At 52.5% G+C, this 12516-nt stretch overlaps 1 protein-coding gene across 1 annotated transcript; it reads right to left on the bottom strand.

The window, feature by feature from the left end:
- Nucleotides 1–9660: 9660 nt before the first annotated feature.
- LOC135192822 (butyrophilin-like protein 9) lies at nucleotides 9661–11124 on the bottom strand. The gene is made up of 2 exons (XM_064176198.1): nucleotides 10905–11124; nucleotides 9661–9944 (listed from the first exon to the last, which is right to left on the bottom strand). The coding sequence occupies exons 1-2, from the start codon at nucleotides 11122–11124 to the stop codon at nucleotides 9661–9663; spliced, it is 504 nt and encodes a 167-aa protein (XP_064032268.1).
- Between the last annotated feature and the right edge of the window lie 1392 nt (nucleotides 11125–12516).

The following is a 12516-nucleotide window of genomic DNA, read 5'->3' as shown; positions in this document are numbered from 1 at the left end:
CCAGAGGATGGAGATGGACAAGAGGAAGAGCAGAGTGAGGACACAGCATAGGATCCAGGCCCAGAGGGGTGTGGGTGGCCCTGGAAGAGAGGAGTGGGACAACATGGGCAATGCATGTGCAGAAGGAAGGAGATGCTGGGAAGGGCTGTTGACTCACCTGGTGTTGGCCTAGGACCTATGACTGCAAGAGAAACACAGCCCTGGTGTGATGGGATCATCCCGTGCACCCATCTGACCAAAGCTCCTCAGGGCAAAGCCAAGCCATGGCCTGGCGGCTCCTCACTGCCAGCCTCATCGTCCTGAGCTGAGAGCAGAGCCAACTGCCAGGGCTGAGGGGCATTTGCTGGTGGCCTTCAGCAGCTCTGCTCAGCACAGCCCACAGCTCTCTGCTGGGCACCTCTGTGGAGTTTGGCGCCCAGGTTCTGTAGCACATGGTGAGCTCAGTGAGCAGCCAGCAGGAGCTGCCCCCATGTCAGTGAGAGCACAGTGCAGCTACACCAGCCCCAGCTGAGCTCATCAGTAGGCCTGGGGCAGCCTCTGGCATCATGTAGCTAACAAAGGGTCAAATCCACCTCTAGGCATGATGAGGCTTGGTTGATGTCCTCCAACATCTCTGGGTGGCAGAGGCACACCAAACACTTTCTGTCTGGCCTGGCTTGCTCTGCTGGGTTTCCATGATCCAGGCCAAACAGCTCCAAGTGGCCCCTCCATGGAGGTGTCACAGGCCAGGCTGGATGGGGCCTGCAGCAACCTGCTCCCGTGGGAGGTGTCCCTGCCCATGGCAGGGGCTTGGAGCTCTGTGACCTTCCAAGCCATTCTGGGAGCCCTGAGCAGTGGTGCAGGGGAGCTGCAGCTGCTCTCCAAGCTGCCTGTAACACAAACCCCACTGCAGCAATGGCCCTGGGCAAGAGGAGGCTGTGGAGGAAGAGCAGCTGGAGAGGTTTCCTCAATTGCTGGTTGTGCTGCTGCAGCCTCTGTGTGTGGGGCAGGAAACCACAGGAGCCAAAAGTTGCTCTGCTCAGCAGCCTGTTCAAAAGGGCTTCCTGCAAGGGCAGGAGCTGCTGGGGCTTTGGGCTGGCTTGGAGCAAAGCAGCCCTCAGAGAGCCCTGGAGATGTTCTCTTGGTGACCACTCAAGCAAGGCAGGGGATGGCAAGAGAGGGTCAAGAGGCCAAGGGCTGCCTTTTCTTCTGCCTCTGTCACCAGCACTCTGCCCCTGGCTGCCTGCTTCCCAGGGTGCTGGTCCTGCTTGCTGTCCCTCAGACAGTTTTGCCCTTGAGGGCAGCCAGAAGCTGTCCTGCTGAAGATCTGAGCTCTGGAGATTGACTCCTCCAGAAGAGCTTTCCCAGATGGGTTTGAGATCGATGTCAAAGGTGCTGAGAATGAGTTTGGAGCATTGTGACACCAAATCCCATCACGACAACCATGGCATCATGGATGGTGTGGTTGGGAGAGACCTTGGAGATCCTGCAGTCCAACCATACTCCTAGGGCTCACAATCCCACTACCATTGTTAGGCCACTGCCACTGAACCATGTCCCTCAGCACCACATCCACACCTCCAAGTGATGGTGACTCCCCAGCCTCCCTGGGCAGCCTGCTCCAGGGTATGAGAATCCTTTTCTGTGAGGGATTTCTTCCTAATGTCCTACCTGAACCTGCCTTAGAATCATAGAATCATAGAATCAACCAGGTTGGAAGAGAACTCCAAGATCATCCACTCCAACCTAGCACCCAGCCCTAGCCAGTCAACCAGACCATGGCACTAAGTGCCTCAGCCAGGCTTTTCTTGAAGACCTCCAGGGACAGTGCCTCCACCACCTCCCTGGGCAGCCCATTCCAATGCCAATCACTCTCTCCGCCAACAACTTCCTCCTAACATCCAGCCTATACCTACCCTGGCACAACTTGAGACTGTGTCCCCTTGTTCTATTGCTGGTTGCCTGGGAGAAGAGGCCACCCCCCATCCCCATCTGGCTACAGCCTCCCTTCAGGTAGTTGTAGACAGTAGTAAGATCACCCCTGAGCCTCCTCTTCTCCAGGCTAAACACCCCAGCTCCCTCAGCCTCTCCTCATAGGATTTGTGTTCCAGGCCCTTCACCAGCTTTGTTGCCCTTCTCTGGACATGCTCCAGCACCTCAACATCTCTCTTGAATTGAGGGGCCCAGAACTGGACACAGTACTCAAGATGTGGCCTGAGCAGTGCTGAGTACAGGGGAAGAATAACCTCCCTCATCCTACTGGCCACACTGCTCCTGGTGCACCTTAGGCTGTTCCCTCTTGCCCTGCCACTTGCTGGATGTGAGAAGAGACCAACCCCACCTCACTCCAATGTCCTTTCAGGGAGCTGTAGAGAGTCGAATGTTCTCCCTCAGGCTCCTCTTCTCCAGGCTAAACAACCCCAGGTCTTCTCCAGCTCCACAACGTCTGTCCCCTGGATTCTGCTGTCTCCAGCACACTGCCTGCACTGCCCACACAGCTCCTGCCTCCTGTGCCAGTCTGGCCACTGCACACTGCCCTTTCTCCCAGCTCCCACTGCTAGTCTGCTCCACCCTGCCAGCATGGCTCCTTCTGCCCATTGTGCTCCATCAGCTCCACACCCCAGGTGCCCCCAGCTCCTGCTGCACTCCTCTACACTGCTCAGACAATTCCCTCAGCCTGCACCACTTTCTGAGCTGTACACTGCTCCATTCCCAACGCCACTGCCACAGAGGGTCTCCCTGTTTCAAATGTATGCCTCTACCATCAAGAACTTGGGATTGTCCCTGGGATAATCCAGAAGCTGAATGCAGGGAATGGTGATGTCTCTTCCTTTGCTCCTTGACCCTCACTCTCTCTTTCTCCCTTTCTCTTTCTCTCTCTGCTTTTCCCTCTGCTCTGCTCCAATCTAGCAATGCCAACTCCTCAGCCATTTGGCATCACTTTACTTTTACTTACTCTAAGGGAATTTGAATGTTATCCTGACCCCTCTCCTGACCAGGGTTGGTAAAGGACAACCACTGGGTCGTGGTCCACATGCAGATGTGCCACAGAGGAACAGCAACAACTTCTTTGTGATGAAGTTCAAGAGGCACCTCAACATCAGAACCTCAAGGGAAAAAAGCAAGTAGCACACTTCTGGAGGTAAGGGATCTCCAGGGAGACAGCTCACAGGTCACAAAGCAGCAGCTGAATGAATGTAAAAGGAATGGGGAGCCCCAGACACCTGCAGCAACCTCTCAGAGTCTGAGCAGGTGAGGACTTCAGAAGCATTTCAAATGGTACCTGCAGATCCCAGGTAAGCAAAGTGACCCCAAGATCTCAGCATTCCAGAAGAACCATCCTTTGCTATTTAATTGTTCACCAGTGAAGAGAAACATGGAGTGAAAACTGATGGGAGTGGTGGAACCAGGGACATGGTAGCTGCAGGGGATACATCTCCTAGGTCTAGGTTGGTGGGCCCTGGTGGCTCCTCTCAGAAGGGGGTGGGCATTGAACACATCATGCCCAGGGTTTGCTTCTTGATCATGGTAACTTTCCCAGTCCAGACTGCTCTGACTCTGCTACACTGAGTTTAGATGGAGCCAAGCAAGGTGCCTACTGCCCAGCTCTGCTGCTCACTCAGGTCTCCATGGGGATTTACTGCACCTCAGGTCATCTTTCCCTGGATGACTCTCTGGGGGAAGTCCCAGTCTGTGTTGTGGTTGATGGCCAGAGGTTTCCCTTTCTCTCCTGCCTTACCAAGGCCTGGTCTGAGAAATAGGTACAGCTTGGTTGGTTGCTCATGGCCTTTGATGGGGGTTTCCAGGAGGCAGTCAGAATTTGCAATGTTGTAGAAGGAGAGTGTGCTCTGCTCCAAGTCCAACTCCACCCCAACCACTGCTAGTGGCACTACTTCTCTCTTCACCTTGGCATCGACCTCCTCAGGCCAGTACCTCTCATTCTTCCTTCTCAATGACCAGACCCCATCCTCAGGGAGCTCTTCCCACCCCTCCTCTTTCAGTGTCTCCCTCACTGACTCTGTCAGTGCCCCCAGCTCCCAGTCCAGCCCATCCCACACCTTCACTTCCCAGTAATGATGCCCAGAGGCAAAGCTCTCCCTCCCCACCACAATGGGCAGCTGGTACTTGCTGCTGGGCCTCTGGGCAGAGGGTTTGTGCTCAACTCTTGTGCAGTCACAGGACAGGACCAATTCAGAGTGTTTGTTTTCTTCATCCAGAGTGATGAGCACTGGAGAGAGAGGGGAGGAGCTGTCAGTGACAACAGGGCAAGAGGACCAGAAGCAGAGATCCTCACTCATGAGAAGGTCAACCAGGTGCCTTGTAGAGAAAGTACTGGAAGGAGCAGTCCTGTTCTCAGGTCAGCCTAGAGTCCAACCATGTCACCTTCCTTGGCTGGCAATAAAGGACACCTTCATTGCTAAGTGTGCTGCTCCCAAGTCTGTGGGTGAGAGCTCAGTTGTGGATGTAGCTGGGCCCCAGGGAGCATCCAGCCCATGTCCATTTGCCATTGCTCAGCACAGAGCAGCATTTGAGCAGGTTGCTCCTGATTGGACAAAGTGCCCACACCCACCCTTAGCTTCCTGTCCTCCTGTCTGATGCCACCTCCACAAACTTACCCATGTGACTTCGAGCTCTTCTGAACCCTGGTAAGAAAGAAAACCCAAATCACACAGAATCACACAACATGGTGGGACTTGGACCTCTGGAGATCACCCACTCCAACCCCCCTCTAAATCAGGGTCTCCCAGGTTAGGCTGCACAGGGACACTATGTCTGGGCAGGCTCTGAAATTCTCCAGAGAAGGAGACTCCACAACACCTCTGGGCAGCCTGTTCCAGGGCTCCAGCACCCTCACATCAAACAAGTTTATCCTCCTGTTCAGATGGAACCTCTTGGGTTCCAGCTTGTGCCCATTGCCCCTTGTCCTTTCATTGGCCACCACTGAAAAAACTCACCCTCATTCTCATGACCTCCACCCTCTGCTCCTGTTGAGCACTGAGAGGATTCCCCTCTCATGCTGCTCTTCTCCAGGTTCCATAGCCCCAGGTCTCTCAGCCTTTCTTCCCCACACATGCTCCAGGCCCCTCTGCAGTTTTGTGGCCTCAGTGGTCAAAGCACCCCTGATGGGTCCATATTCCTTCCACATGGCTGCCTCAGTGTTCCCCCTGAACCTGAGGGGTGGGATCTCACAAGTCTCATGTTCTGGCATCAGCAGGGTCTGGAGGACTATCCTGCTGGGTGCACATGGCATGGCTGAGACCTGCTGTGCAGGGGGAGACCACGGCGTGGGATAGAAGAGGAACTTGTAGGAGAGAGATCAACCTTTCCACCTACATCTGGTGCTCCATCAGCTCAGATGCACACCACCAAAGGTCCTCAGTTGCACCTGGGTCACAACAACCCTGTGAATGCTCCAGGCTTGGTGCAGAGTGACTGGAAACTGCCCAGCAGAAAAGCACCTGGGGATGTTGGTTGACAGCAGCTGAGCAGCTGAGCACGAGTCAATGTGTGCTCTGGTGGTTAAGGCGGCCACCAGCACCCTGGCCTGAGTTAGGAATAGTGTGGTCAGCAGGACCTGGGCAGGGATTGTCCCCTAGTACTGGGCACTGGTCAGGCCATGCCTTGAGAACTAGCCCCCTCTCCCCAGGAAGGATATTGAGGGGCTGAAACAGGTTAAGAGAAGGGTAACAGAGCTGGGGAAGGGTCTGGAGAACTGGTCTTGTGAGGAGTGTCTGAGGAACATTGCATTGTTCAGTCTGGAGGTTGAGGTGAGACCTTATTGTTTTCTGCAAGTCCTGAAAAGAGGTCAGAGCCAGGTGGAGGTTGGTCTCAGGCACTCACTATCAAGCTACAGAAGAAGAAGAAATGGCTGCAAATTACACCAGGGGAGATTAACTTTGGACATGAGGAAAAAATTCTGTCCTGCAAGAGTGGCTGCCCAGGAGGTGGTGGAGTCACCATCGCTGGAGGTGTTCAAGAACGAGTGGACAGGGCACACTGTGAGATGGTTTAGTGGCCATGGTGGTGTTAGCTCAAGAGTTGGAATCAGTGATCCTACAGGGCTTTTCCAAAAACATTTCTATGCTTCTCTGAAGTGACCAAGCTCAGAGATAAGGCCTCTGACCTGCTGAGCCCACTCTGCTATGGAAGGCACTGAGTCATCTGCAGCCTCTCATCTCTGCTCTAGCAGGAGCTCACCAAGGTTCCCACATGGAGATGGGGTAAAAGATCTTGTCCAGAGTGTGTTTGGCGAGGACCATGAGGTCAAGGAAATATTCTGCTCCCAACCACATCCAGACTTTGATACAAAGAGGTAGGAAGGAAGGAAGAAGTCTTGACTTACTTAGCTCTCTCATCAGCGCATCTGAAAGAGAAAGAGAGTATCATGGGCTGCAGTTTGGTCAGTGAGAGGACACTAACCCTGCTGGATACAGGCAGCTATGGAGAAAAGGAATGGCCACAGAGCAGTAGAACTCATCAGCATCTCTCACTCTCTCCTGGAGCCAGCTTCCACCCCAGCATTGCCAAGAGCACTGCAGCTCTGTCTGGTTCCCACCATGGCAACAACCTTCCCAGCTTCCTTTTCCCACTGCAATAGTCTCTTACCGCAGACTTTCTTCTGGTCCTCAGAACCTGCAACACAACAAGGAGAAAATCACTTTTGCTCTGCCTGCTGAGGACTTGTAGAAGGAGATTCAAATGTCCCTGCATCAGATCTGCATGGCAGTGTGGCAGGCCTTGAGGGCACTGTGGGGTGGTTGCCCTCCTGATGATGGTGCCCTGAAGGGAGCCAACTAAGCCCATGGCCTCTCCATCTGTGGTGAGGTGAGTGCTGGTGAGAGCTCCAGGGGTGGATTGTGGTCTGCACACACCTTGTTCCCCATTTCCCTCCAGTGATCTGGTTATGTGAGTAAAAAAGAGGCTGTGAAAGGAGAGGGTCCCTTGGAGGAGACAAGAGCCATGAAGAGGAGAAGCCTGGATGGGAGGAAGGTTACATGAGGATGGCTACAGGGGGCTGGGAAAACCCAAGTGGGATTGTCTCAGAGTGGAAAGGGAAATTTTACTGTACCTGAACCCAGAGTCTTTTTCTCAAGCCCTGTAGAACAAGGAAGAAAGAGAAGAGTCAGGCAGTGGGTGGCATGGTGGCACCCACAGCACACCCCACTGAGCCCTTGGGAACACCCCAGCTGGTGGGAGATGGCTGCTGATGGCCCCAGCTCAGATCTGCCTTTAGGTTTCTCAATCCTTTGTTCTTGGACAAGTCATGGGATTGACCCTAAGTCCTTTCCTGATGCTCATCCTACCTCTTTTGTTCTGCACTTCTAGGAGGTGGTGGCAGGTTCCCACCACGATGTTGGACATGGTGAATTGGTTTGGCCATCACTGAGCAGTTGGGTTCCTGGAAATAGGACACTGAGCTCTCCATGGGGTCATCCTGCTGCTGCTTGTGAGAGATGATGGGATAAGAGCAGAGGACTTTTGAAGCCACTCCATGAGGAAGGCTCCAGGAGAAGAAATTAGCCTCTTCCTCTGCTGGAGGGCAGTGAGCTGAGAGAGCTCTGAGGATGGTGACATTTTTGACATCTTCATCAACTTTTCAGCCGAGCTAAGAAGTTGAGTACCTGAGCTTTGTTCTGAGAATGCAACCAAAGCTCTCTCCAGCTGGAGGAGGGTGCTCAAGTGTGGGCATCAAAGTGGCTGCTCCAAGACCAAGATCTGCCTTACCCTGCTCCTTTAAAGCCTCTTCTTCACAGGATCTGTTCTGAAGAGCCTTCTGTTTTTCTGTAATGGTCATAAAGCAAAAGAAATGAGTCCTGAAACACAAAACCCCATTAGGAGCAGGGATACTTATACTGTATGTTGACTGAATGGGACAAAGAATCTGAATTCAGCTGGGGCAGGACATAGAAAGTTGGGTGGTCATGGGGAAAAGTGTGAGCAACTCAAGCTGGTGTGAGGCAGAAGACAAGGAGAGTTTATAGTGCACCCATGCTGTATTGGACGAACAAGAGAAGCTTTGGGTAGGTTTTCTCTCTCTCATTGTTCACATTGGATCAGCAGCTCAGGTGGTGGTGGAAGGAATATTGGACACAGACTCTTTAGATCTCACCATTATTATCTCCATTCCCCACCTGGAACCCTGACTGGTCTGACTCCTCAAGGGTGATGAGGTTGGAATGGGGTAGCCAAAGCAGAGGTCACTTGGCACAGTGGTGGGACAGTGACCACATCAATATCTGAGTGCAGATGTCCTGCAGCTCTTGTGTCCTATCTCCCCACCTTACATAGGAGTGTCTAATCCTACAGGCACCCAGCATGGTGTGGAAGGAGGTCTGAACTCCTCTGTCCTGTTCAGTGACTTTCTCTTCCAGGGGCAGGTCTCAGTGAGGCAGACAATGATGTCCCCTTACCTCTGCGTGACAGGAAAGCAGCAGCAGCCAATGCAAGAAGAGATAAGGTGAAATATATCCAGAAAGCAGTGAGCCATGGAGATGTCCGTGGAAAAACAGCACCTGTAGAAGAAAATATCCCAGTGTCACCTGGCAGTATCCAGTCCTTCCCTCAGTTTGAGCATCCACCCAACAGTTCTTCTAGAGATGAAGGGAGAAACAGAGCCCTACACTGCTTGCAGAGCCTGCCTGCTCTAGGGATGAGGAGAGCATTTAAGGTAAGCTCTGGGATGCATCCAGCTGCACTGGAGAGCTGCCACCTCCCTGTCACTGCAAAGGGCCTCGCAGGGCTTCGAGGTGTCATGGGTTTAAAGAGTGGACAGAACAATTTTACTCCCCCATCAGAGCAGAGTCAGAGGCTCTCAACGGATTGGAAGGAAATGCAGAACTATGTTTTCAAAAGGAAAGATAGAGAACAGCTACAGAGCACACAGGACACATAACAACCCCCTTAAAGCTTCCCCCAACTGACTAATCTGCACTCCCCAATGCTCCCCTTCTTGCCCCCCAGTGCCTCTGCTGCCCATAGGCCTAAAGAGGCCTCTGCAGGTCACAAACAGGCCTACTCCCGACATGTAGGGAGGCTGGGGAGAGGCCTTGAGCACAGCCCTACAAGGAGAGACTGAGGGAGCTGGGATTGGTTAGCCTGGAGAAAAGGAGGCTCAGGGGAGACCTTATTGCTCTCTACAACAAACTGAGGGGTGGTTGTGGCCAGGAGGATGTTGCTTTCTTCTCTCAGGTGGCCAGCACCAGAACAAGAAGACACAGCCTCAGGCTGCGCCAGGGGAGATTTAGGCTGGAGGTGAGGAGAAAGTTCTTCCCTGAGAGAGTCATTGGACACTGGAATGGGCTGCCCGGGGAGGTGGTGGAGTCGCCGTCCCTGGAGCTGTTCAAGGCAGGACTGGACGTGGCACTTGGTGCCATGGTCTGGCCTTGAGCTCTGTGGTAAAGGGTTGGACTTGATGATCTATGAGGTCTCTTCCAACTTTGCTGATACTGTAATACTGTGATGTTTACCTATGTAAGTAGCTCCTGTCAGAGGCAGCAGGCAGGAGGGAGAGAAAAGGAGGAGCTGACCTTGCTGCCCCCTTATCAAGAGATTGCATAACAATATTGCACTTTCCTGCATCCATGCCCTCCTCTAGTCCCTAGAGGATTTTTTAACTCTGATTCCTAAACCTTCAGCTCTAGGACAGTGAGTCTGCAGCAAAGACTCCTCCTCATGCTGCTGTCACTCACTGGAGAGAAGCACAGTCGATTTCTCCTCAGTCTGCACCAGAGGGTTGAGGATCTGACAAGTGACTTCTCCCACTTCTTCCCCCGTGACTGTGACTCGGCTCAGCACACTGAAGAGTTGGTTGCTGTCCTGGTGCATTGCAGTGTCTGGGGACAGGCTCTTCCCACTCTCAGCAACCCACTGGACAGTAGGTTTGGGGAACCATCCATGGGATCTGCAGATGAGCTCCAGGCCTTGCCCCTGTGGGACCAGTATCTCAATGGATGCTTCACCAGTACCTATGGGGCAAGAGAGTTTGTTAGTGGCAGAAGTGTTTCCAGCAGAGCAGCTCTACCTTGGGCTCAGGACTTTGCTTACTCCAGAGTTCTGCCCCATCTCCTAGCACTTTCTCAACTCCATGACCTCTCCAGGCTTGGAACAAAGTGGCTGGAAACTGCCCATTGTAAACAAGCTTAGGCATGCTGGTTGTCAGCCAGCTGGTGCTGAGCCAGCCCAGGGGGCTGAGAAGGCCTCCACATCCCGGCCTGGATCAGCAATGATGTGCAAATAGTGTAGAAAATGAGGAAGTGGTTGTCCCCCTGTAGTGGCACTGGTGAGGACACACTGGCCTGAGTAAGGACACAGTGAGTTCTTCTTTAGCCCCTCACTCCAAGAAGAACATCGAGGGGCTGGAGCAGGCCAGAGAAGGGCAATGAAGCTGGAGTAAAGTCTGGAGAACAGGTCTGGTGAGGAGCAGCTGATGGAACTGGGGTTGTTTAGTCTGGAGAAGAGAAGGCTGAGGAGAGACTTTCTGGCTCTTTACCACTCCCTGAAAGGAGGTTGGAGCCAGGTGGGGGTTGGTCCTTTTCCTTAGTGACAAGGGATGTGAAATGGCCTCCAGTTGCAGCAGAGGACTTTTAGGTTGGACATTGAAACTAATTTCTTAACCAAAAGGTTTTGAAAATCCCTTGGACAGGTTCCCCAAGGAGGTGGTTGCATCTCTAGCCCTGGAGGTGTTTCAGAGGTGTGGTGCTGAGGGACAGGGGTTAGCACCAGACTAGATGGAGTTAGGGAATTATTTGGCTCAGTAATCTTAAGGATTTTTCCAGCCAAAGCCATTCTGTGGTTCTACTCAGTGACTCTATGAGAGGGCACATGACCTGTTGGGTCAAATTAAGCCACCTATCAGCCAGGGGACAGAGCAACCTTGGACTGCTCCTTTGCTTCTGTAGCTCTTTCACACTCATGAAATCTCCAACCTGCAATGCTGAGCATAGTGGCGGCAGAAGAGCTCCAGTCCCTGGACTTGACGAGGCAGCTGTAAGTTCCTTCATCTGCTGGCTGGACCTTCCTCAATGTTAGGGACACATTCCCAGTGGCAAACTCAGATGTTTCCAGCCATGTCCGCCCAAGGTTTTTCTGCACTGCTTGGTCACCAGACTGCCTGTAGATGTGGATGTCTTCTAAATACCCATCCATGATTTTCTTCCATTGCACTTCCATAATCTGCAGTGGCTTTGTGGAAGAGAGATGGCAAGGAAGGAGAGTGTCCTGGCCAAGAAACCCCACTACGTGCTGGGCAGAGATGACCTCAAAATGTTCTGTGGAAAGCAAAGGTGAGTAAGCATCTGGCTGAAACCAGTCAGGAAAGGTTCTTTTGTGAAGGACATGGAGGAGAGCACAGGGAACAGCTGAAAGCTGCAAAGATTGGCTAATGGTAGTAACAGAATGGTGGTGGCAGGGCTGCTCTGGATCTTTTTGCAATTAAACTGAGGTGTTCTCATGAGACCATTGCCCTCAGATTGAGCTCCTTTGATTGTATGGAGACTGTGATCCCTCCACAATGTGCAGAAGATTACAGGGAAGCATTACCTGAGGGAGAAATGGCTGTCAGCAGTGCCACAGCCACCAAGAGCCATCTCCTCTGGTCCATGCCTGCAGATGCACAGGTAGGAAGATCATTCAGCTGCTCTGCAAGAGACAGAGAAGGGAAGGGCACAAAGAAGGGAGATCCTCTCCTAACCCCTGACCATCTCTCTCCAGTGGCATCTGGTTTCAGCTGCACTTTCTGAAGCTGCAAAGCTCTCCAGCAGTTGACTTTGGACTTCAGGCAAGCTTGGGCCCTTCCAGAGAACTTGTCATGGTTTGAAACAGGATGTGTTTAAGAGCCACAGGGTTCCTTAAGGTCCTCCAAAAGGGCTAAACAGGTCGGGGGGTTAGACACTGGGAAACGTAGTCTTTTGTTATTTCATCCCATAAGACCTGGCTTTGGAGGGAGGTTTGTGGAAGCTTTGCCTAAGGAGGTTCTGCAGAATGGTAGCCTTTGGATTTCTTTCTATTTTACATGCTCTGCACTGTAGCATGGAGTCTATGAACACACTTCCATTTAGACTTCCAACAATATTCTCTATTGCTACCCAACCCTGTGTGGAGCTATCTTTAACTACCTTGTAAGTTAGAGCCTCTCTTGTTCTCTGTGAACCCAAGGAAGACCTCCATCAGCCTTGCAGCTCCTGGGAATTTCTCTCACTCTAATGTGCTCAGGAAGTTTTGAGGGGATGTGCAAGAGAGAAAGGTTCAAGCTAGAGCCCACTGCTTTCTGCAACAGTTGAGGGACACCTTCAGTGGCAGCAGCTTGGAGCTCTGGAATGGCTTGCATGCTCTGAATTGAGGGCAAAAGTTTGAAGAAGCTCTGTGTACCCACGGCCATGTCTTGGTTTAGGGGACATAGACACTGCCCTCTGCTCCCCTGAGGTATCACTGCCTGAGAATCATCAGACTGCAAAGTGAGAGCACATCAGCTCTGACCCAAGTCTGATGTCTTTGAGGAGCTGCAGCAGGGCTAACTGATGCATTAGATGGAAAAACTTG

The sequence above is a fragment of the Pogoniulus pusillus genome, chromosome 44 (genome assembly GCF_015220805.1).
Source record: "Pogoniulus pusillus isolate bPogPus1 chromosome 44, bPogPus1.pri, whole genome shotgun sequence".
In the NCBI taxonomy this organism is placed as follows: Eukaryota; Metazoa; Chordata; class Aves; order Piciformes; family Lybiidae; genus Pogoniulus; species Pogoniulus pusillus.
Note: the sequence above shows the minus strand (reverse complement) of the source record. Positions and strands in the feature narration are given on the sequence as shown.

What these genes read in the sequence shown, in the direction of transcription:
- LOC135192822 (XM_064176198.1), bottom strand. Translation starts at nt 11,124, where the DNA reads ATGGATGGGTATTTAGAAGACATCCACATCTACAGGCAGTCTGGTGAC. An exon ending in CACTATGCTCAGCATTGCAG is followed by an intron (nt 9,945 to 10,904) that starts GTTGGAGATTTC and finishes CTTGCCCCATAG; the next exon opens with GTACTGGTGAAGCATCCATT.